The sequence below is a fragment of the Elephas maximus genome, chromosome 11, assembly GCF_024166365.1.
Source record: "Elephas maximus indicus isolate mEleMax1 chromosome 11, mEleMax1 primary haplotype, whole genome shotgun sequence".
Classification (NCBI taxonomy): domain Eukaryota; kingdom Metazoa; phylum Chordata; class Mammalia; order Proboscidea; family Elephantidae; genus Elephas; species Elephas maximus.
The window spans coordinates 116167574-116193119 of NC_064829.1; the positions used below are offsets into that span (position 1 = coordinate 116167574).

The 25546-nt window shown below is 43.6% G+C and overlaps 1 protein-coding gene across 2 annotated transcripts; it reads left to right on the top strand.

Annotated features, from left to right (window-relative positions):
- Positions 1-23624, top strand: ZNF570 (zinc finger protein 570). 2 transcript variants are annotated; one of them, XM_049902234.1, is made up of 5 exons: positions 1-491; positions 1514-1596; positions 7278-7404; positions 7710-7805; positions 18022-23624. In XM_049902234.1, exons 2-5 carry the CDS (start codon positions 1564-1566, stop codon positions 19377-19379), a joined length of 1614 nt encoding a protein of 537 aa, XP_049758191.1. In that variant the 5' UTR covers positions 1-491; positions 1514-1563; the 3' UTR covers positions 19380-23624. The 2 variants fall into 2 exon arrangements, with proteins under 2 accessions (XP_049758191.1, XP_049758192.1); XM_049902235.1 differs by lacking the exons at positions 1-491; positions 7278-7404 and having other exon boundaries at positions 1516-1596.
- The last annotated feature ends 1922 nt before the right edge of the window (positions 23625-25546 follow it).

Here is a 25546-nt window from a genome sequence, read left to right on the forward strand (position 1 = left end):
CGCCTGCGCACCCTCCCGCGGCTTCTGGGGTACCCCGCGGCTCCCGGCGCTCGCCCCTCACCCCGGCGTCGCCGACGCGCGGGCGACCATGTTTAAGCCCCGCCTTCCGCGCTGACCCCGCGGCCCGACATCACGGGCGGGGTGGCTGGGGGCGGCTGGAGCGCCGGTGCCTGCGCACTTGAGTCGCAGGCCGTGTGAGGGGCGTCTGGCCCGGCTCCGCGGCCCGCTCGGGCTCGGCTGTGGAAGGCCGGGGCGGCGGGCGGCGTGACGACCCCGGGCAGAGCCGCGCAGCGCCGCGGACCGCACCTCCCGGGGCCCCGCTGGCAGCCGGCCGGCGGCCTTTGTGTCCCCCGGAGCCCGAGGCCGCCGAGGCGGCGCTCCCGGGCCGCTGGGACCCGGCTCCGTCGGCGGAGGGCGAGGAGGCCACCCCCGTGCAGGCTCCCCGGGCCCTCGGGGCGGGGACCGGATTGCCCCGGAGCTAAGTCCTGCAGGTGGGGAGCGCGCTGCGGAGCCTGAGTCACCGGGCGCCGCCCTTCGGCCTCTGGGTGACCCCGGTGGGACTTTCACCGCTTGTGCCTGCGCGCGACGCGCCTGTGTGACTGTGGGCGGAATGAGTGGGTACCACAGAGCGGGACTGTGCGTGTGTGTGTGTGCGCGTGCGTGCAGGGGGGTACTTTCACCCGTGTGCCTGCGCCCGACGCGTCTGTGTGACTGTGAGTGGAATGTGTGGGTACCACAGAGCGGGACTGTGCGTGTGTGTGTAGGGGTGTATGTGTGTATAGAGTTATGTGTGTGTGTGTGCGTGCAGGGGGGTACTTTAACCTGTGTGCCTGCGCCCGGCGCGTCTGTGTGACTGTGAGTGGAATGTGTGGGTACCACAGAGCCGGACAGTGTGTGTGTAGGGTACTGTGCCCCCCTGGTGCGCCCATACCGGCGGCCTGTGTGTGACTGGAACATGTGAGTGAGATGGTCGGTTATGACACTCTAGTGTTTGGGGCTTGTAGGTAGGTCTGGGAGAGGGTGATGGTGTGACTGTGTCCCTCTCCACTGCCTCTGATTATCCCATGTGTGAGACAGTGGTTAGCGCTGTAGTTTTTAAGACTTCGTGGGCGTGTGGGAGGAATGGTTGAGAAGGTGTGTCACACAGTATCTTACAACTAGCCAGGTGATTCCATTGTGCGGCCAACTTTCAAAATCACTTATCTAGTGCAGTGGAGAAGGGCTGTGGAGTCAGGCGGAATTTTAGTTGCTCTTGGTGCTGTTATTGAATAGGTGTGTGCCTTTATGTAGATGACTACATTTCTTAGGTTCTTTATCTTTAAAATCTAGAAAAACTGTGTTGTTAAAATAATAAAATGGGAAGTGATTTGGGCAAGTAAACAAATTCCTAGGTCTTCTTTTGCTCTCTGAGGGAAGACTAGAACGGGGGAAAGAGAAGTCAAGAAATTCTAGGCTGGTAATTCTGGATGCTGCCAGGAAAGTCTGATCTCTCATGTTCTCTTCCCCACCTCAGTTGTCTAAGGACGCTGCCGTTTCACAAGAGAAGAGCCAGAAGAGGAAAGAATGGCCGTTGGATTTCTTAAAGCCATGTACCAGGTGTGTTTCTATTTTCTCTCTTGCCTGAAATACCTTCCTGCTTTTGGAAACAAGCAGATGTGAACTTTCCTTCTGCCAAAACTTCTCTGGGTTATCAGTCATGTCACTTCACAGTGGCATCTCGCCTCATTCAGGATCAATACTGAAGTCCTTAACTTGGCCTGTCTAATCTAGTTCCTGGCCCTCCCTCTGACTTTAATTTTTCTCACCCTGTCTGTAACCACACTGGCCTCCTTGTAGTGAGTTGAGTACCTTCTTAAGTACCTTGCACTTGCTCTTCCCTCTGCCTAGAATGCTCTTCCTCGGAAACAGACCAACTGCTTCTTTCTGGTCTCTGCCCAGACAGCATTCATTCATTCAACACCTTTTTATTAAGCAGCTGTTAACAGTGGATGCCACAGGACTTAGCCCTTGGTTCTCTTCTTTTAAGTTCTGTCTGCATTCTCTCCTTTAATGATCTCATCCCGTTTCATGGCTTTACATACCAGCTGTGTGGCAGCAACTACCAAATGTATTTATACAGCCCAGATTTCTTTCCTGAACCCGAGATTTGTATATCTAAATGCCTCCTTATTGTGTCCATTTGGTTGCATAATAGAAACTTCAAACTCAAACATCTTGCATCTGAGTGAAAGGTACCATTGAAGGTTTGGGGGCTGTGTGGGACAGAGAACTTGGTTTGGCCTTTGACTCTCGTTTCTGAAAATAGCTCTTGGAATAGCCCAAGCAATTAAGGTGCTCTTTGTTTTTCAGGGGAACCCTGGTGGCGCAGTGGTTAAGAGCTATGACTGCTAACCAAAAGGTCGGCAGTTCAGGTCTACCAGGTGCTCCTTGGAAACCCTATGGGGCAGTTCTACTCTGTCCTGTAGGCTTGCTGTGAGTCAGAATCGACTCAGTGGCAATGGATTTGGTTTGTTTGTTTGTTTTTTCCAAAATAGCCAGGCAACACTTAAAACTGTATAAGTAAGTAGGGGGCTATGCAAACCCCATCCTGAAAACAGGGCTCAGGAAGGGAGGGGGCATGATGCAGTCAGCCATGCGTATTCATTGATTGGCTTGTTCATAACAATGTGTTAATGCTTATTCCTTGAAGTCCCAGTGACTAAGGGATCCTGAACTTTGGGTCTTCTCTTTTGGAGGCTTCCTGGGTTGGTGAGAACATCCAAGTATCTAGAGGATGTGGCTTGTCCCGGGAACAAAGAAAGCCTTATGCAGCCAAGTCTCTCCCAGACCACGCTGGATGAGTCTCTTCCGCTTTTATTCTTTCCTTTCTGCTTGTGATAAAAGGGAAATTGTCAGTACAGATAATAACCCTTTGCTGTCGAATCAGTTCTGACTCGTATCAACCCTATAGGTTAGAGTAGAACTGCCCCTTAGCGTTTCCAAGGCTGTAAATTTTTATGGAAGCAGACTGTCAAATCTTTCTCCCACGAAACAGCTGGTGGGTTTGAACTGCAGACCTTTGGGTTAGCAGCCGAGCACTTTAACCACGGTGCCACCAAGGCTCCATATAGTTAATAGACTACATAAATTTGGTGAGCCGTTATACCAAAATCAAACTCATTGTTGTCAAGTTAATTCCATCGCATAGCGACCCCGTAGAACAGAGTAGAATTGCCTCATAGGGTTTCCAAAACTGTCTGTCTTTATGGAAGCAGACTGCCACATCTTTCTCCTGCAGAGCAGGTGGTGGGTTCAAACCCGTGACCTTTTTGTTAGCAGCTGAGCACTTGACCACTGCGCCACGAGTGCTCCTTGAGCCATTATAGAGAATTAACAAACGAGGGGCAATGGGATTCTGACCTAGCTCAGGATAGCTAATCCAGAGGAGGGCTGCACAGGCAGTAGGAAGGACAGAGTGCTAACTCGTGAGGAGCCAGCTTTGGGTGGCTGGGTGACAGAAAAGCTGCACAGGCAGTCGATGAGGAAGGACAGAACTTTTCTAACCTGTGACCTATCCCCAGGGCGGTAGAGAGAGAGAGAGGGCCTGGCTGGTCTGAAGTGCAGGGAGTTGTGCAGACTCTAGCCTACAGCTGGTAGCCGATGACCTAGCCTCAGGTGGCCTGGGATGTTTTGACCTAACTGAGTGGTTGGGGTGAGAGAAGTGCCACAGAAGTGCCTGGCAATGAGGAGTGGAGACGTGGGAGGCTGAGGCCTGGATCCATTCCCAGATGAGAATTGGATCCATGCTGATTCTTACCATGCAGTTAGTGAGAAAGGGTTTGCCCACCTTGCCCCTTTAATACTGCAGTTATCAACAGTGTGTAGGGGTATAGGAGTGATGCCATCCATCTGATTATTATTTTAATAGGGTCACTCTGGCTGCTACTGAGAATCAGCCAAGGACAGAAACAGGGGAACCACTTAGGAACCTTACATACTTCCCTTACTCAATTGCTGTAGCTAAAACTTGTCATCTGGGAGTTCTGCTTGTTCTGCTTGCAGAACACATCCAAAGTCTGGTCACTTTTACCACCCCTTCCCTTCTGCTCCAAGCCAGGCCCTCTCCCCTGATAGCTGCACACTCTCCTAACGAGTCTCTCTGCTGCCACCCTTGCCCTCCTTTACTCTCTCCTCAGCAGAGCGGCCAGAGCGGCCCTGTTACCATATAAACTATGTCGTTCCTCTTCCACAGTGCGGGGTGGGGAGGGACAGATAGTGGAGAGTATCCATGTCTCTTTCACGTTGCTCAGCTGTAAGGAGGGAAGGAAAGAATGGGTGGTAACTGGAGGGAAGGTGTGGTCAACAGGGTTTTATAAAGATGATAGTAAGTCTTTATGTTGAAGATTCAGTGGAGGAACTTTGAAAGTGAAGAGGATAGAGGAGGGAATTGCTGTTACAGCATGCTTGAGGAGGTGAGAAGAGCGGAGGTCTAGTGTACAAGTGGAGGGGCTGGCCTTGGCTAGGAAAGTGAGCCTTTCCTTCACAGGAATGGGGCAAGTCAGAGTATGTGGACAGATATGCAGGTAGGTGTTGTGGTGGGCGCTTGTGGAATTCTCTTCAAATGCTTTGGTTTTCACAGTGAAATAGAAAGCAAGACCATCAGCTGAGAGTGAGGATGGGGAGGAGGGATTGGAGGTTGGAGGAGAGGTGAAAAGAACCAGAAGTTCTTCAGGAAAGCAGGGGCATGAGTGGGACAGGCAGCTGGTGTGTAGGCAGCACCTCAGCACTCTTGAGGTTAGTGATCTTGAATTTAGCATGAGACCAGTCAGCGTGCTGCTGTGACTTTCTCCAGGAATGCTCAGCTGTGAGGGTACAGACATAGTGTAGACTGAGAGGAGGCTGTGGTCTGATCAGGTGAGTACAGCAAAGTGAGAGGACAAGGGCGTTGAGACTGCATGCGGTGATTGTGTAACATATGGTTGACCTAGAAAGCCAAGGCATGCAAGGGTGAGGATCAGTGAAAACGTGGTAAGGTCAAGAGCTTGTAGGTTCTGTTGGGATGGAAGAATGGTTGTAATTTGGGTACCAGAGGGCAAGAATTGGAATATGAAGAGGTGGAGATCAGAGTGGGAGACTTGAGACTGAGATTAAGGATGGTTTGGCGCTTGTTGGTTGCAGGGACTGCAGCATGACAATGAAACTGAATGGCTGTAGAAGCGTGGAGGGCAAGATTACTGGGGGTGGGGTGGGCGGGTCAGAGACCTGAGAGGCTAGGCTGTTGGGAGGATTATTTATGTGGGTATTGAAATGACCAAGGATTATGATAAGAATAGCGTTGGAAAGGAGAGGCACAGTGAGGCAGCTGCTAAGTGTTCAGTGACAGAATTGGTATCTATTGGGGCTGGGTAGATAGCTAGAACAAAATGGGATACTAATTGATAGACCCTGATTTCGTGAAATTTAAAACTAGGTATCCTGTAAGGGGGGAAAGGAGAATGATCTGGAAACAAGTGTGAGGAGCAAAGAGGGCTCCTGCCCACTTTCAGGTGCTGTGGTACAAGTGATGTGGGAAATAAGAACGTCACCACATGTCAGGGCTTCAGGGGAAGTAGTCCTGGCAGCTGGGAGCCACATACCTGTAGGGAGAAATGGTGAAGGGAGTTGTGACTGTGCTTCAGACAGGTTGGATTAAAATCGTGGATAGATTTTGAAGCGGAACATTATTGTCATTTGTTATGAGTCAAATATTTTCAGATTAGAATTTAATCTTTTTATATGGATGCTGGAGCCCCTGGGTGGTGCACGGCTGCTAACCAAAAGGCTGGAGATTGGGATCTTCCCAAAGGCACCTTGGAAGAATGGCCTGGCAGTCTACTTCCAAAAAATCAGCCTTTGAAAACCCCATAGAGCACGATTCCACCCTGACACACTTGGGGTTGCCATGAGTTGGAGTCAGCTCAATAGCAGCTGGTGAACTGGCGTATGGACATTGTAATTACATTTGTTAATTATATAAATTAACTCAAATTACAGAGTCAGTGAAAAAAACGCAAGTCACATGTATATAAAAAATACTTATTATATGTATTTATACAAACCCAGGAGAACAGTTTTGGAAGCACGTTTATCATACAAATCAAACTCTTACCAGAAGCATTTCTGCAGCATTTGAGGGATGTTATTGCTGGGAGAGAGGGAGACACTGACACTTACCTACTTCATATAATTAAATAAGAAAAGAGATTATTGAGTGTTGAAGAACACTTGAAGAATTTCGGTTCTGTAGAGACAGTTTCCTTGATTATGACAAAATTGTGTCAAATGCAAAAAAAAACCAAAACTCTTCTCTTGTCTTGACAGGTTCACCTGTTTTAATTTTGTTAAAACACACACACAGCCCTACACAACGTACACTATTTCATCGGCAGGTGGTTACATTACGGAAACTAGAATCCAGCCAAATCACAGGGCAGCTCCGGGTTCCCTAAGAACTTTACCCAGCCCTATAGGCAGAAGCAGCGTTGAGTGGAATCCCCCGTTTCTTTACACAAAATTGTCAGTTTGAGTTTTGATTGAATTGATGATTTGCTCTGCCTGGTCTCGCATGATTTTTAGAGATCTGTCAAGCATGTTCTGGTGTCAGCTTTGATCCCCTTACAGCTCCTTGGACTTTTCAAACCATTCATTCATTCATTTAACATCTCCAGTCAATATTTGAATGCGTCATGTGCCAGATACTGTCCTGGTGACTGGGGATATAGCAGTGACCAAAACAAACAAAAATACTTGGCCTTCATGGAGCTTATATTGTAGCGGAGGTGGGGCCAAACAGTAAGTAACAAAATAAATATAAAAATCCATGAAAATACAAAAGGTACCTGTGTGGCGCAAATGGTTTGTGCTTGTCTGCTAAGTTAAAAGGTTGGTGGTTCAAACCTTCCCAGTGGCATCACAGAAGAAAGGCCTGGCGGTCTGCTTCCCTGAAGATTACAGCCAAGGCCACCCTATGGAGCAGTTCCGGTCTGTAACACAGAGGGTTGCTGTGAGTCGGAATAGGCTCCAAGGCAGGGTTTTTTTGTTTTGTTCTATTTCATTTTAACAGATAAAAATAAAGGAGGGTTAGGGAAATAGGGAAGTGGGGTGAGGGGCATTGCTGTTTTATGTAGAATGTCTGAGGGAGAACATGCTTGACTTACCTAAGGATGTACTATCAGGGAGAGACCAGGGTACCTGGGGCAGAGTGAGTGAGGTCAGTATGGTAAGAAGTGAGGTTGTTTCGTTCATGTGTTTTATTTCAGGAGTTAGTGACCTTCAGAGATGTGGCTGTAGACTTCTCCCAAGAGGAGTGGGATTGCCTGGACTCTTCTCAAAGGCACCTATATAGTAATGTGATGTTGGAGAACTACAGGATCTTGGTATCACTGGGTAAGGGTGTCTTCCCCCTTAACAAAGTTCAGCATCTACCCGTGAGGGGCCCTTTGGTACCACCATTGTGGACTTTTGTTTATTTATTTATTTTCGTGGAATGTCTGCTTCCTATGCCAAAGAAATGGCTTAATATTTGTGGAGGTGGCAGTGGGCGGGTCTGTTATCAACCCATGCCTGAACTTCATTTTCCCTATTCTTCTAATACATGTCCTTTATAGATTTTTCTCTGGCTTGCTGTAAGCTTCCTCTTCCCTAATGATCAAGGAATTGGATGTCAGTTCTGTTTCTCTTCATGTTCGCAGGACTTTGCTTTTCTAAGCCAAGTGTGATATTCTTGTTGGAGCAAGGGAAGGAGCCCTGGCTGGTGAAGAGAGAGCTGACAGAAGGTCTGTGCTCAGGTGAGTAAAGAAAACAGCAGGCACGGGTTATTTCAGGTGACGGCTCAGCTCGACTCAGGGGTAGCACCTTTTTACTATACTTTGTTGACCTATTCTTCTCCAGTGTTCTAGGTCTTAGTATAGACTTGGGGCCTTTCAGAATGTTTTCCCGAATTTGCTGTTTTTTAACTCTCTCTTCTCTCACGCTTTGCCCCTTCCTTTCTAATATTTATTTATTCTCCAAGTCCTGTTCCTTCTGTTTCAAAAACCTCTTCCAGTCTTTGAAAAGTCTTTTCCTCATCTGATACTTTTGAGATCTATGGACGGTGGAAATTGAAGGACCAGGTTCAAATCCTGACACTCATATACAGTGAAATTTGGGGCAAATGATTTAACCTTTCTGAGATTTTGTTTTATTATCTGTAAAATAAGATAATACTTCTAAAGTGCTTGAACAGTTCCTCTCACATAGTGAGAAGACCTCGTTAGCTGTTAGCTGCTGCTATTATTATTATACCTCTAAATGCCTCGTTTTTCTCTGAATGGTCAGTTCGTTCATTCTTTCGTTCCTTTAACCAGTGTTTATTGAATTTGTACTTTGAACAAGGTATATTCAAGGTGCTAGTGTGTTATACAGAGGCCTGGTAGCACAGTGGTTAAGAGCTTGGCAGCTAACCAGAAGGTCAGCAATTTGCATCCACCAGCCACTCCTTGGAAACACTGTAGGGCAGTTCTACCCTGTCCTACGGGGTCGCTATGAGTCGGAATCAATGGCAACGGGTTGGTTGGTTTAGTGTGTATACGTGTGTGTGTATGTATATATATATATAAGTAATCAAAGAATTGAAAAGTCTAGTAGCAGAGATATGATATAGCTATAAATGGCGTTATGGACTGAATTATATCCCCCCAAAAATATGTGTTGTAAATCCTAACCTCTATGCCTGTGGTTATAGTTCTGTTTGGGAATGGGTTGTCTTTGTTATGTTAATGAGGCAGAATTAGTGTAGGCTATATCTTGAGTCAGTTACTTTTGATAAAGAGATTAAACAAGTGAGCAGAGAGACGGGGTAAGATAGATTCCAAGACACATGGAGATCTCCCAGGAACTAGAATGCAGATGCTGAAGACACAAGGACCTTCCTCCAGAGACAACAGAGAGAGAAAGCCTTCATCTTGAGCTGGCGCTCTGAATTTGGACTTCTAGCCTCCTAAACTGTGAGAAAATAAATTTATGTTTGTTAAAACCACCCACTTGTGGTATTTCTGTTACAGAAACACTAAATAACCAAGACAGAATTTGGCACTAGGAGAGTGGGATGCTACTTTAACAGGTATCTAAAATATGGAAGCGATTTTGGAATTGAGTAATGATAGAGGCTGAAAGAGTTTTAAGGTGCCTAACCGTAAAAGCCTAGATTGCCTTGAAGAGACTGTTGGTAGAATTACGGACGTCAGAGGCGGTTCTGGTGAGGGCTCAGAAGGAGGTGAGGAGAACTATAGAGAGAGTCTTTGTTGTCTTAGACACCAGTAACAGAACGTTGCTAGAAATGTGGATGTTAAATGTGCTTCTGGTGAGGCTTTAAAAGAAAATGATAAACATGTGATTAGACAATGGAGGAAGGGCAGTGCTTTTTAGGCAGTGACAAAGAACTTGTCTGAATTATGTTCAGATGTTTGGTGGAAGGTAGAACTTGTAAGTGATAAACTTGTAATCTGGCTGATGAGATTTCTAAGAAAGATCTTAAAGGGGCCACATTGCACTTACAGTTTCTCCTTGCCACTTACAGTAAAATGCAAGAGGAAAGAGATGGACTTAAAAATAAACTGCATAATGAAAACAGAAGTTAAAGATTTGGAAAATTCTGTTGTACAAACTAAGGTCACATGTCCTAGAATGTTCACCAAGGATGTGGCTACACAATTGTTAAAGAGATTAAGCCTGTGACTGATGGATGTAATCAACTACCAAAGCAGAAAACCCATTGGCCCAGACTGAAGGGGACAGAGAAAGAAGGAAAGGAGAGAACATTGTCTGTCTCTTGGAATTCTACAGGCAGAAAACAGACGAAAGAAGCTACATCTTTTGTCCTTCAAGAAAAAAAAGGACCATCCCTGGAGCAGCTCAGATATCAGAAGAACTGTTAGAAGGAAGGAGCATGGGAAGCAGGGCCTTCTTGGTTTCAAAGAGTGGGGCCATAGTCTCCTGGATCTTAAAGAGTGGGGCAGCAGCCTCCTAGATTTTGAAGAGTCAGATTTTTGCCACCTCGGTTCCAGAGTGTGGGGCAGTGGCTAAGGTGTGCCAGGGGATGGGGCCACTGACCAAAGCTGAGGGGGCAGGGGTGCCATGCTCAAGGGGCAGAAGAACGGGACCTGCCAGGGTCGAGGGGGTGGGGTTGCCACGAAGATGGACTAGGAGAATGGGGCTGCCCAAAGTCGAGGGAGCAGAGTTGCAGCCCCAGTGGGCCTGGAAGGTGGAGCTGAAGCCCAGGGCCAAGAGACCTCTACCCAGAATCTTGAGAGCATGGCCAACACCCAGAGTCTGGAGGGCAGGGCCATTGCCCAGATGGTCTCAGAGAAGAGAGAATTATTTTCAAGCTTTGAGAGCTACTGTAAATTGTTCTCCTGGGGGTTGGACTTGCTTGGTGCCTGTTATTCCTTCTTCCCCTCCAATTTCTCCCATTTGCAATGGAAATGTCTATCTTGTGCCTGTTCCACCATTGTACTTTGGAAACAGATAACTTACATTCTAGATTTCACAGGTTCACAGATGAAGAGGAATTTTGCCACAGGATGGAATATGCCTAAAGTGTCACCTGTAGTTGATTTAGATGATTCAGAACACAAGATTTTGGACTTGGAGTTGATTTAAGACTTTTGGGATGATGTGACAGGGTGAACGTGTTTTGCATGAGGCAAGGATGTGAATTTTTGGGAGTGAAAGGGTGGAATGTTATGGATTGAATTATGTCCCCCAAAATCTGTTGTAAATCCTAACCTCTATGCTTGTGGTTATAATCCCATTTGGGATTGGATTATCTTTGTTACGTTAATGAGGCAGGATTAGTGTAGGGTGTACATTGAGTCTGTCTCTTTTGAGGTATAAAAAGAGATTAAACGAGTGAGCAGAGAGAGAGAGCTGGGGTAAAATAGATGTCAAGTCACATGGAGATCCCCAAGGAACCAGGAAGCCGAAGCTGAAGAGACAAGGACCTTCCTCAGAGCCGACAGAGAGAGAGACTTCATCTCAAGCCGGTGCTCTGAATTTGGACTTCTGAACTGTGAGAAAATAAATTTCTGTCTGTTAAGTCCATCACTTGTGGTATTTCTGTTACAGTAGCACTAGGTAACTAAGACAGGCATATAAGAAGAAAAAGCTGACATCAAAGAGGTCAGAAGCAGAAAAACATTTGAAGGTGTTATGGATTGAATTGTGTGCCCCCAGAGAATATTTGTTGGAGTCCTGACCCCTATACCTGTGGACGTAATCTTATTTGGAAATAAAGTTTTCTTTGTTATGTTAATGAGGCCATTTCAGTGTAGGGTGTGTCCTAAATCTAATCACTTCGAGTGATACAAAGAGCAGCACAGATACAGAGACCGAAAGCCAAAACCTAACCTGTTGCCATCTAGTTGATTTATACTCGTGGTGACCCAGTGTGTTACAGACCACTTTATAGGGTGTTCTTGGCTGTAATCTTAATGGAAGCACATTATCAGGCCCTTCTTCCGTGGTACTGCTGGGTGAGCTCGAATTGCCAACCTTTAGGCTAACAGTTGAGCACAAACCATTTGCGGCACCTCGGAGCCCTGGTGGCGCAGTGGTTAAGAGCTTGGCTGCTAACCAAAAGGTCGGCAGTTCAAATCCACCAGCCACTCCTTGGAAAACCTATGGGGCAGTTCTACCCTGTCCTATAGGGTTGCTATGAGTCAGAATCAACTCTTCAGCAACGGGTTTGGGTTTTTTTTTTTTAGTGGGGGACCTTAAACACAGAGGCCAGGAAGCACAAACGGGAAGATAGCTGCCACATGAGGATCAAGGGACCAAGGAATGCCAGGGCCACAGAAGCTGAGTGTGTCCTAGTATCAGAGCCAAAACAGCTATCAGCTGTTTCTCGGCTGTACCAGCGGGTGGCCCTCCTCTCGGACAGGCCAGCCAGTGGCCTTTCCTTCTGTGGTGCCAGCCAACGGCCTCTGCTGCCAGGCACCTCTTGGCCTCTGCCCTGCTCTGGCAAGTTTCACAGCTCTTTAACTATACGAGCAAGCCTCCTGCAAGAAGGCGTTCAGCTCCCTTTCTCCCTCTGGGCCAGCAAACCCACTGCAGTTGTCTCTTTCCCACTACGGGCTGGCAAGGCCAACGTCCCATCTCACACCCGTCTCCTGGTTCCTGCTGCTCGTATTGCTGCCACCGTTTTTCTGCTGCTGAACTTTGCTGTGCTTGCCACCACTTCCTGCTGACTTCAGTGTTACAGCTCTCTCTTCTGGGCCTAGGAGGTTCTCAGTGTAGGAACCCTGGGTCCAAAGGACGTGCTCCACTCCAGACTCTTCTTGATGATAGTGAGGCCCCTCTTAACCTCTGTGGGATTGGCCCTTATATTCAGTTTCGAAGCATGGCCCTCCCAGCTGACCAATCCCCATAAGGTCACGTAATACTGATTGGTGGTTTTATTCACCCTGTTTGCGTAGTAAACTGACCAATTCCTGAAAGGTGTGTAAAATAGACCAATCACAAGGCAGGCTATGGCCCAATCAATTATTTTTGACAGAATTGTAAAACCCAAGGCCAGAAAGGCCATATATAAAAGAAACCCATTGCACAGCACTGAGACAAGAGAACCTTCCCCTATAACCAGTGCCCTGAACTCGAACTTCTAGCCTCCTAAACTGTGAGAAAATAAATTGTTTTTTAACGCCATCCACTTGTGGTATTTCTGTTACAGCAGCACTAGGTAACTAAGACAGAGGGAGAAGAGATTAAGAGTTTAACTCTGGTGTGGGAAAGAATTAGCAGATGCACATAGGCAGCATGAAAGTAAAGCGGCAGACTAACGTTCAGAAGAAAATCGGGGGTGGAAGCATCTCTGTGCACACTGCTCCCTAGCTCGCCATCCCCCTCCCGCCAGCTGCCTCTCCCTGTCTTTTATGTCCTTGTTCAGTTTCCTAAAATATTTTTGAAGTAGAACTGTAGTGCCAAAGGGTATATGCATAAATTTTATTAATTATTATTAAATCAAGTGCATAGTATATATTTGTATATATATGCAGTTTAAATAGTAATAGAACGAAAAACTCATGTACCTACTTGCTAGCTTGAATAGAATGCCATTTTAGGCCCTTGGGGGTCCCTTCCTAATGATACACCACCACCTAACTGTGGCTCACCCCCACCCCTCATGGAGGTTACCGTTACCCTACAATTTTGTGTATCATTACCTGGCTTTTCCTTATAGTTGAACCACCTATGTATGTATACCTAAATGAAATGTTTATATTTGCATATTTTTAACTTCATATGGTTAGAAATACATTGTGTGTGTAATTCGGTGATTTTTTTCCACTCAGAGTTACGTTTCTGAGATTCCTCCTGCTGATTTCTGTATCTATGGTTCATTGTTATTTTTTTCTCACTGCTGTAATGTAACGTGTTCCGTTGCGTAAACCACAGTTGTTTCCGTTTTTTGCTATTAGAAGCATTCCTGCTGTGACCCTTCCTGTGTGTGACTGGAGCTCATGCACAGCATGTAACTAGGGAGTTACTAGATGACGCAATTTCATTTTCCAGAGTGCTCCTACCAGGTTCCCTTTCCACTAGCGGTGTATGACAGTACCCATTGCCCCACACTAGGAATTGGCAGATTTTTTTCAATGTTTGCCAGCCTGGTGGGTGTAAAATATTGTTCTTCAGTTGTAATCTGTATTTCCTTGATTACTAATGAAATCTAGCATCTTTTCCTGTTTATATTAGCCATTTGTGTTTCCTCTTCCGTGAAGTGCCTATCCAAATCTTTTGCTCATTTGGGGGAGGTTGTCTTTTTCTTTTTAAATACATACATTGATAGATAGGTAAATAAAACCAAAACCAAACCCGTTGCTGTCGTATTGATTCTGACTCACAGCCACCCTGTAAGGCAGAGTAGAACTGCCCCATAGGGTTTCCAAGGAGCGGCTGGTGAATTTGAACTGCCGACCTTTCAGTTAACAGCCAAGCTGTTGTTAACCACTGTACCACCAGGGCTCCAGTAGATGGGTAGACAGAAATTGAATTCTTTGAATAAGCCTCAAAAATGTACTCCAGTTGGATTATGGATGTAAATATAAAAGAAAAACCTTTAACATCTTTAAAAGACAATTTGGAAATACCTATATGACTTCAAGTATGGAAAGATTTGTTAAAACAAAATATCAAATATATAAATTACAAAGAAAAAAAGTGAAAAATTCCACTCCATTAAAAGCTGTAAAAGAATTTTCCTGTTCTGTACACACATATACCCATAGGATATACATACATGTCTGGATAGATACATACATATCTCCTGTGGGTATATGTGTGTGTATAAATACATGTATCTTTTAATGGAGTTGAATTTTCCGTTTTTTTCCTTTGTATTTTTTATGTTTGATATTTTGTTTTAACAAATCTTCGTACTCTGAGGTCATATAGATATTTCCAAATTGTCTTTTAAAGATGGTAAAGATTTTTCTTTTGTATTTATGTCCATAATCCAACCGGAGTACATTTTTGAGGCTTATGTGAAGAATTCAACTTCTTTTGCTTTCTGGAAAACCAAATATTCCAGACATCTGTTGATTTAGTATTCTTTTTGCCCGTTTTTTCTGAGTCTTACCTCTTAATATATCAAGTTTTGATATATGCTTGGCTCTGATTTTGAGCTCTGTTCCCTCCCACTGGCCTCTGTTCGCTGTACCAGCACCACACTGTCTTGATAAAATACCTTATCATCAGCCTGAATACCTGTTTGGGCAGAGTTTCTCATTTGCGCTTCAGCTGTCTAAATACATTTTAGGGTCAACTTGTCAATTTCCACCAGAAAACAACAAAATGCTTAGGCTTTTGATTCAGCCTTATTTTGTATACAAATTTTCAGAATTTTTCTGTTCATAACATGGCATATCTATCCATTTATTTAGATTTTTAATTTTTTTCAATAACACTTTATTTTTTTTTCCGTAAAAGCAGTGTACATGTTTTGTTAGATTAATCCTTAGACATCTTAAGTTTTGTTGCTATGTTAAATGCTCTTCTGTTTGTTGCTCATATATAGAAAAGAAGTTAACTTTTTTTTTTTAATCTAGCAACATCACCACGCTCTCTTGCTAATTTTAATAATTTGTAGATTTCTTTGTATTTTCTGTGTGGGCAGACATATCGGTAAATAATGGCAGTTCCTTCATTTAAAATTCTTATACCCTTTATTTCTTTTTCATGTTGTCTGGTCTTGACTAGTACGCTATGAACCAAAGCGGTGATAGCAGGCATTCTCGACCACTTCCGATCTCAAAGAGAGTGCTTTTAATAATAATAATAATAATAAATAAATAAATAATTTTGTTATTAATAATTCTGGTGGCTACCTTTTTACTCTCATTTGTTAGAGTTTTGATTGTGAATAGCTTTTGAGTTTCAAGAAATGTTTTCCTGTATCTGTAGATTATTAAATGGTTTTTAATTTTTTTGTCTTTAGATGTGGTAAATTACACATAGTACCTTTTCTAATGTTTATCCAACCTTGCATTCCTGAGATAAACGCATCTTTGTATCTTTTTAATTCATTGCTGGCTGCTATTTGCCAGTATTTTGTTTTCTTGTATCTGTATTTATCAGTGAGTTTAGCCTCCAGTTTTTCCTTCATGCACTCTTGTCAGATTTTTTAATCAAGGTTGTACTAGTCCCGTAAAATCCGTTAGTGAGTACTCCTCTTTGTAGTCTTTAGAATTGTAACCTGTTACTTCCCTAATAAACCCCATACTCGTGAGTACGGTCTGAGTTCCGTGTGTCCATCACAATGAATTATTGAACCCAGCAGAGGAGTTGAGGGTGCCATGGAAGGGACCCCTGTTACCAGAATTGGTAAAAAGTTGGACAGAGGAGGTGTATCTGACCTCTGCTTCATGGGAATCAGCCTTGGTCTGATGCTGATAATGACTCTTTCTGCTTCGCCTCATGAAGTTGGACGAGGAGGTCCGATCCCCCTGCCTGGTAATTTTTACACTTGGTGTATGTGGCTGCTTGAAAAGAATGTGTATTCTTCTCTCCTTGGTGGAGTGTTCTATAATTGTAAATTAGATTTTCTTGGTTGATGGCATTGTTGAGTTCTATATCCTTACTGATGTCCTGTCTCCTGGTTCTGTAAACAGCCCATGGGTGGATAAGGCATGGCTGTTTGGTGGGTATTGATATGACGTGGACTTGGAAGCTGGAGTGTCCACATGCTCACACACGAAGCCCCTTCATGTGGTGGAATGTTGCTTGGGGGAGGAACAGTAGGAGAGTGGCAAAAGATTCTAAAGTCGAATGTGGCCTTCCGCTAGACCGTTATGAAGGTATATTTTTCAAAGTAGAGTAGAATGTAATACACCTAAGTTTTCTAGCATGATTTATAACTTCTCGTTTTTAGATATGTGGTATGTTGTCCTCCATTTGTATTCTTTCTTGTGGCCCCAAGGAACAGGCCTGCTTATATATTCATAGATCAGTCTCTAAATTTTCTGTTTTCTACAGTTGATGCTACAGTGCCCCAGCCGTGCTTTTTCATTTCTCCTGCTTCATAGTTTATACTCCTCCCTCATATTTGGGAGAAAACTTCCAGACAATTCATTCATACTTACTTTTTTATGAACTTCAGGATTTAAAAAAAAAAAAAAAACTACCAAAAACCGCAGTGGGGCTTTGATTGGAATTGAATGGAAATAATAGATGTATTTAGTGAGAATTGATGTCATTACATTGTTGAGTCTTCATATACAGAAATAAAGTGTTCATCTCCCTTTATTCAAACCCCTCTTTTTTTTTTTTTTTGTCCCTCATTTGAATTTTAAAGGCTTTGCTCATTTCTTGTAAAATTCATTTCTAGGGTTTTTTTTCTTTCCAGGTTGTTGTTGCTCTTGTTAATGGCATCTTTCTAGTCTATCACTGTTGACGGCTATTCCGTTCTTCCATTGCTCAGACTGTGAACTTTCAGGCCATGCTTGTCTCTTCTCTTTCTATCCCATTCCACGTCCAATGGCTCTTGGTTCTTCTATAAAATATATTTTAGAATCTGACCACCTCACTATACTCCTTTGATATCTCACTGGTCTGAATCACCATCATTTCTCCTCTGGATTAATATAATAAAGGGTTTCCTTGCTTCCTCCCAGTATATTCGTAAAACAGCAACCAGATATCACTCCTTTACTCAAAAGCATTTTAGTAAAACATTTCAGTGGCTTTCCATGTCACTCAGAGTAAAAGCTGGATTCTGTAGAAGGCATGCAAGGCGTAAATGACCTGGTTACCATTTACCTTCCTGAATTCATCTATTGCTCACTCCCCACTGGCCACTCTGTCCTCCTTGCTGTTCCTCAGACACACCAGACATGCATCTACTTCGTGGTCTTTAAACCAGCTCTTCTGTTTTCCCAGATATCTAAGTGACTGACTTCTTTACGTCCTTCAAATCTTTGCTTAAATGTTAACTTATTAATGATTTCTATCTTTGGCTTCCCTCACACTTCTGATCTCCTTTACCCTGGTTTTCTTTTCTTTTTGTAGCACTTAGTACCTTCTAACATGTAATAAAATTTACTTATCTATCATTTATTTTCTGTCTCCCCAAGAATGTAAGGTCCATAAAGGTAAGAATCTTTGTTTTGTTTACTGGGATATTAAAAGCTAGAACAGTTCCTGGCACAATGTAAGTATTTATTCAGTGAGTGTTCTTGAATGAAGCAGCTGTAAGAATAGAGATTACTTCAGTGCTTGTATTATTAATATAGGCATAAAATTTTAACCAAGTCCAGACCACCTCCGTAATTCCTTCTTGTCCTGAGATTTACCTTACAGTCTTATAATTCTATTAGTTTCTTCTCAAATTACTTTGTTTTCTTGTACATTTAAGAACTATGAAAGCAATGTTCTTGTGGGTTTTATTTGCTACTAAATTCATATACTTCATTTTATGAGTGTACTTTCTTCTGGTACATAATAGAGGAGACTTTTCTTATGATTTTTCAGGATGGGAATCTATGTGTGAGACTGAAGAAATAACCCCAAAGCAGGCCATATATGAAGAAGAATCATCCCAGAAGATAATAGCAAAACTCACAAGCTATGGCCTTGAATTCTCCAGTTTGAGAGAAGAGTGGAAACGTGAGAGCCATTTTGAGAGGCCAGCAGGAAGTCCAAAGGCGTGTTTCAAGGAAGAGACAATCACTCATGAAAAAACCCTTGTCGATAAAAGAGGACAAGAATATAACAAATCTTGGGGAAGCTTCTATAAGAACACACAGTTTCATACACAACAGATAGTCCCCAAAGAGGAGAAAGTACATAAACCTGACACATACAAGAAAAGCTTCAAAAAAAATTTAGTGGACATTAAGCCCAAGAGTGTCTATGTAGAGAAGAAACTTTTGAAATGTAATGACTGTGAAAAAGTCTTCACCCAGAGCTCATCCCTTACTCTTCATCAAAGAATTCATACTGGAGAGAAACCGTATAAATGTGTAGAATGTGGGAAAGCCTTCAGCCAGAGATCAAATCTTGTTCAACATCAGAGGATTCATACTGGAGAGAAACCCTATGAATGTAAGGAATGTAGGAAAGCCTTCAGTCAAAATGCACATCTAATTCAACATCTTAGAGTTCATACTGGAGAAAAACCTTATGAATGTAAGGTATGTAGGAAAGCCTTTAGCCAGTTTGCCTACCTTACTCAGCATCAGAGAGTTCACACTGGAGAGAAACCCTATGAATGTATTGAGTGTGGGAAGGCTTTTAGCAATAGATCATCCATTGCTCAACACCAAAGAGTTCATACTGGAGAGAAACCTTATAAGTGTAACGTCTGTGGGAAAGCATTTAGTCTCCGTGCCTACCTTACTGTACATCAGAGAATCCATACTGGAGAGAGACCCTATGCGTGTAGGGTATGTGGGAAGGCCTTCAGCCAGAATTCACACCTTGCTCAACATCAGAGAATTCATACAGGAGAAAAACCTTATAAATGCCAGGAATGTAGGAAAGCATTCAGCCAGATTGCATACCTTGCTCAGCATCAAAGAGTTCATACGGGAGAGAAACCCTATGAATGTATTAAATGTGGGAAGGCTTTTAGCAATGACTCATCCCTCACTCAACATCAGAGGGTGCATACCGGAGAGAAACCTTATGAATGTAATGTTTGCGGGAAGGCCTTCAGTTACTGTGGCTCTCTTGCCCAACATCAGAGAATTCATACTGGAGAAAGACCCTATGAGTGCAGGGAATGCAAAAAAACCTTCAGACAGCATGCACACCTTGCCCATCATCAAAAGGTTCATACAGGGGAGTCCCTCTCACTACCCAGTCCAGTTGGTCACCAAGTCCTATAGCTTCTATCTTCTAAATCTGGAATATATCCTGTTTTCTCTAACTCTGATGTTGTCTCTCTCGTCTGAGATTCGTTTCATCTGGGCAACTGCTATAGCTTTCTAATAGGACTTCCTATATCTACTTTTGCTTCCCTTAAATCCATTTCCACAAGGCACCAAAACTGATGTTTTTAAAGTATAAGAGTATACACATCACTGGTGTTGCAGTGGTTGTAAGTGCTCAGCTCATAGCCAAAAGGTCGGTGGTTCAAACCCACCAGCCACTCTACGGGAGAAAGAGGTGGCAGCCTCCTTTCGTAAAGATTACAGCCTTGGGAACCCTACGGGGCAGTTCTGCTCTGTCCTATAGAGTCACTATGAGTTGAAATGGACTCAGCGGCAGGTTTTTGTTCTTAGGCCAAATTCCATGTTAAATTGTGTATGAGGCTGTCCATTGTCTGGTTGTTCCATAGATTTCAACCTTATTTGATTTCATTCTCCCTGTCTGGGCACTGGGTACTTCCCAGGACTAAGAACTTAGATTCTGAAAAATCACAGAGCTCTGCCACTACTGTGGCACTGTATGACTTTGAGCAATTTGCTTGGTTTAATAAAGCTCAGGGTTTTCTTTAATTCTTCAAATAGAGGTAATAAATGATGCTGTATTGTAGCAATGTGAGTATTAAATGAAATAAGCAGTTCTACTCTGTCCTATAGGATTGCTATGAGTCAGGATTGACTCGATGGCAACAGGTTTTTTTTGTTTGTTTTGTTGTAGATTGATGCATATTAAATAAGTTTGCATGTCAAGTACTTCACAAAATGTTTCACATACAGCATATGCTCAATAAATAATAACTAACATGTATTGAGTGCCTGCCACGCACCAGGCACCATTTAAAGTACTCAGCATGTATTAGGTCATTTACTCCTCACAGCTACAACAAGATATCTTGGTAGACAAAGTAGAGCATCCCTGGGAAGCAGCAGGTCAGAACTGGGAAAACGTTAAGATTTTAGAACATAAGCGGGAGTCTTTGTGTTTTAGGTGGGTAACGAGTATAGGCACAGGTAGTAGAGCTGTAATGCTTACAACCAGCTTTAGGGAGCTTCTAATGAGAATAGATTGGATACATCAGTTGAAATAAGGAAAATTAGGATTCACTAAGAAGAAATGCAGAATTTACATTTAGGTCAGAGTATGTCACGATTAAAAACCCAATAAACATGGGAATTCTGTCCCATAAAAAGCACCAGGCCCAGGTAATTGTATACTCATAAAGTCATTTAGGGGATTTCTAAACCATGTAAACTGTTCCAGAGCACAGAAAAAGTGAAAACTTTTTCCACTTGTTGCAAAACTGAAATCAAAAGGGAGCCGAGGGAGGAAAACTACCAAAACCAAACCCGGTGCCGTCGAGTCGATTCCGACTCATAGCGACCGTATAGGACAGAGTAGAACTGCCCCATAGAGTTTCCAAGGAGCACCTGGTGGATTCGAACTGCCAACCTTTTGGTTAGCAGCTGTAGCACTTAACCACTACGCCGCTAGGGTTTCCAGGAAAACTACAGATATATATAAATACAGGCTTTCATTCATTCAGTGAGTGTTGAGTGGCTACTGTTTGCCAAAGGTGTCCTGGTGGTGCAATGGTTAAGGGCCCAGCTGCTAACTTGGAAGGTCAGCGGTTTGAACCCATGAGCTGCTCAGCTGGCAGTCTGCTCCTGTAAAGACGACAGCCTAAGAAAGCCTGTAGGGCAGCTCTGCTATGTCATAGAGGGTCGCTGTGAATTGGAGTCAGCTCAGCGGCACACAGTAACCACACTTTCCCAGACACTGTTCTGGACATGAAGAGGCAATGAGCATGCAAAGACTATACGCTGAAGGGGTTAAATTGGAGAGGCTGAGACAGTATTAATACTTATTACTATTTAGAAATTAATATTTAGTATTAATACTTAGATATAAAATAATAAAATTCCTAACCCCAGAAAATAGAAATATAAATGTAGATCTAGGCAGAAGAAACTCAACATACAAAGTTGGCAACTCTTCCTAAATCACAAATTCACGCAGTTCCAGCCAAAATTCCTCAACGGGCATTTTTTTCCCTTAAATTTCACACGTTGGTTCTGAAATTAATCTATGAAGTGTAAATTCTTAAGAATATCATTGAATATGATCTATTTGTAGAAATCTTGTATATGGTAAGGAGGCCATTTCATGGCAGCTGAGGAGGGATGGATTTGACGGTGTTAGTGTCACTAGTAGTAAGGGAAGTGCAAAATAAAACACTGAGCTGTTCAGAGGCATCACACTGGCGAAAATTAAAGCCATGCCAGTTACTGAGAGGATGTGGAACGGTGGGTACTTCACATAGTGCTGTTGGAAGTCATCGTATTTAGAACACTCTGGTAATATTTACTAAAGGTGAAGATGTCTTGTTTGACCCCCACCCCCCAGTTCCTCACTTAAAATCACCCCCTAGAGAGTCCTGTGTGTAGGGAGACAGGCACAAGGTCCACTGCAGCGTTGCGAGAATGAAGATTAGAAACCAATGTGAGTGACCGCTAAGGCTAGGTGTAAGTTAGAATACAAGGTAGAAGAATGAACTAGAGAGCATTGCGTCAACATGGATAAACCTCAAAAACAATTAATGAAATTGAGTGTTTTGCGTGATGTGGTATCACTCATTTTTATAAAGTTGGAAAACATGCAAATGAATGCTTTCTGTATTCCATGGCTAAATACTGCATAGAAATAGCATTCACGAAAATAACAAATTTGAGACAGCGGTAACCCCTGGGGAGGGAGAAAAAAACGAAATTAGGGAAAGGATGCAAAGGAAGATATCTTTAACAGTTCCTTTAAAAAGAATAAGCAAATATGACCAATTCTTGTGGGAATATCATTTATAGGTGCTTCGCTGTTCCTTTCTGTATATTTAAACTTTCATAATAAAAACATTTAAAGGATTTTTACATTTGTCAGTCATTTCCTTACTGTACACCAGGCATGCCACCATTTTCTTCAGAAAGAAGCTGCAGTGCAATAGATTTATGTATGGCCTTTCCCACCCTGGGTTTGTAATTCTGCCAAAAAGGATTGGGTGGGCCGCAGCCTGCCTTGTAACTGGTCTTTTATATGCACCTTGCAGGGATTGTTCAATTTGCTATTCAGGTAGTGCCTTGAAAATCCACTCAGTAGGATTGAGTGACTTGCAGTCCACAGAGGGGATTGGTTGGTTTGTGGTCCTGCTGGGAGGGACTTGTCTTGAAATTGACAAGGACTTGGCTTATGTAAGCTGCCAACCCCACAGAGGCGAGGGGAGGGAAGCTCCTAGAAGAGCTGTAGTACAGGTCAAGGGCTATAACACTGAAGATGGCAAGAGGCCCAGAAGGGGCCCAGTGGCAGAGAAACAGCAGCCGCAGTCGGAACGGCAGGAACCTCTAGACCAGCAGATGGTTGCCATGTGCAAGGCCTCCCATGTAGCAGAGCTGGGCACCTCCAGACAAGAGGTCGCCAGTGGAGCTGGTCACCCCATAAAGGGGAAGAGGCTGCAGTCACCCCATAAAGGGGAAGAGGCTGCAGCCTGGGCACGTGCAGGTGATGCCCAAATAGAGCAGGCAGCTCTGTGTGGCTGGGCTGGCATGCCTTTGGCAGTGGCAGATGCCCTGCCTGTGCTGAGAGCCGTAACCCTAAGGCCCAACGGAGGCCAGGCTTGAGGGCCAAGAGGAGGCCTGTCCTGAGGGGGGTGTGCATGGCCAGCTCGTATGGCCAAGAAGGGCCAACTTGCTTGCGCGGCTGAGAGCAGATGAGATCTGTCCTGGTTGGAAGCTCTCCTGCACTGAAGAAGGGCGGGATGTGCTCTCTATTTCGGGGGAGCCTTCCAAACTTGCCTATGTGCTTCCTGATACTGATCCCAAGTTGTTCCTGTTACTACCCCAATAAACCACATAATATGTGACTATGGTTTGTGAGTTTTGTGTGGTCATTGCAACGAATCACTGAACCCAGCAGAGAAATACAGTGTTGTCGGGGGAACAGCTGGAGTCAGAAATGGTGAAGAAGTTGGAGACGAGGTATGTCTGACCTCCACCTTATAGGAACCAGCTTTATGCTGATCCTGATTTTTATCCCTCAGGGATTTAGGCAATTTTGGATGCTAGATGCCAGAAGATCACTTATATTCAACTTCCAGAGTCAGCCACTGTTAATTTGATCACTATCATTCCATGTTTGAGTGTTTGAAAATGTATGTTTGTGCTGGGAGTTTTATAACCTGTTTGTGAAAAAAATAGGTTTTCCCATCATTATTATTTTTTTTTTCTGCAAATGACCATATTCATAAATATTTATGAAAAATACCATCCCTTGAAATGTTTCCCATTTATCCTGGGAATGTGGATAGAAGCTTCTTTTTTCTGTAATCTCTTTTTTTTTTTTTAAACTTTTATTGTGCTTTAAATGAAAGTTTACAAATCAAGTCAGTCTCTCATACAAAAATTTATACACACCTTGCTATATACTCCTAGTTGCCCTCCCCCTAATGAGACAGCACACTCCTTCCCTCCACTCTCTCTTTCCATGTCCATTAAGCCAGCATTTGACCCCCTCCGCCCTCCCATCTCCCCTCCAGACAGGAGATGACCACCTAGTCTCGTGTGTCTACTTGATCCAAAAGCTCACTCTTCACCAGTATCATTTTCTATCACATTGTCCAGTCCAATCCCTGTCTTAAGAGTTTGGGAATGGTCCCTGTCCTGGGCTCACAGAAGGTCTGGGGACCATGACCACTGGGGTCCTTCTAGGCTCAGACCGTTAAGTCTGGTCTTTTTACAAGAATTTGGGGTCTGCATCCCACTGCTCTCCTGCTCCCTCAAGGGTTCTCTGCTGTGTTCGCTGTCAGGGCAGTCATTGGCTGTAGCTGGGCACCATCTAGCTCTTCTGGTCTCATGCTGATGTAGTCTTTGGCTTATGTGGCCCTTTCTGTCTCTTGGGCTCATAATTACCTTGTGTCTTTGGTGTTCTTCATTCTCCTTTGATCCAGGTGGGTTGAGACCAATTGATGCATCTTAGATGGCCCCTTGCTAGCGTTTAAGACCCCAGATACCACTCTCCAAAGTGGGATGCAGAATGTTTTCTTAATAGATTTTATTATGCTGATTGATCTACATGTTCCCTGAAACCATGATCCCCAAACGCCCGCCCCTGCTATGCTGGCCTTCAAAGCGTTCAGTTTATTCAGGAAACTTCTCTGCTTTTGGTTTAGTCCAGTCGTGCTGACCTCTCCTGTATTGTGTGTTGTCTTTCTCTTTGACTAAAATAGTTCTTATCTACTATCTAATTAGTGAAAACTCCTCTTCCTCCCTCCCTCCCCGCTCTCGTAACCATCAAAGAATATTTTCTTCTCTGTTTAAACTATTCCCATCATTATTCTTAATGTTTGCAGGACCCCATCCTGTATGCTCCATGACTTATTAATCAGTTCCCTTTTGTTTCCAAGAATTGACACAGTGGCTGCAACAATGGGCTCAAGAATAGCAAAAATCATGAGGATGGCTCAGGACCAAGCAGTGTTTCATTCTGTTGTGCCTGGGGTTGCTATGAGTCGGAACCAACTTGACAGCACCTAACAACAGCAACTGTTTCCAAACTAAATGTCTAAAATTTTCATGGGCCAACTACTTTCTGAACTCAGTTTTCTCAGATGTTAAAGGGAGATCATTCTATCTTTGTCATAGAACTGTTACATGAATTTATAACAATACATACTAGCAGTACTTCACGGTAGCCATTAATATTATTTTATCAAATACACTGGGAGAAAAAAAGGAGATAGGAAAGGAAGTAGTGTGAGGTCGTTACAGTAAAAGCAGTGGAAGGAGACTGAAATTTACTTCAGATAGGTAGGTAGCATACAGGATGCACAGCAATTGGATTAAAAGATGCATGCCTAAATTAAGTCACCACAGCTATAATCAATATTCAGCGGAATTTTTTATTTTTGATAAATTTTTTAAAAGATACTTTCTTATTTACAAGTCACATAAAAAAAACCCATTAAGAAATCAAAGAAATTGTCCACCACTCTCAGAACTTAAGAGAGCCCTCAGAAATATATACTCGAATGACTGAGGATATCAAAGGAGAACAGGATGGAAGAATGAAGAACACTTGTCTGCCA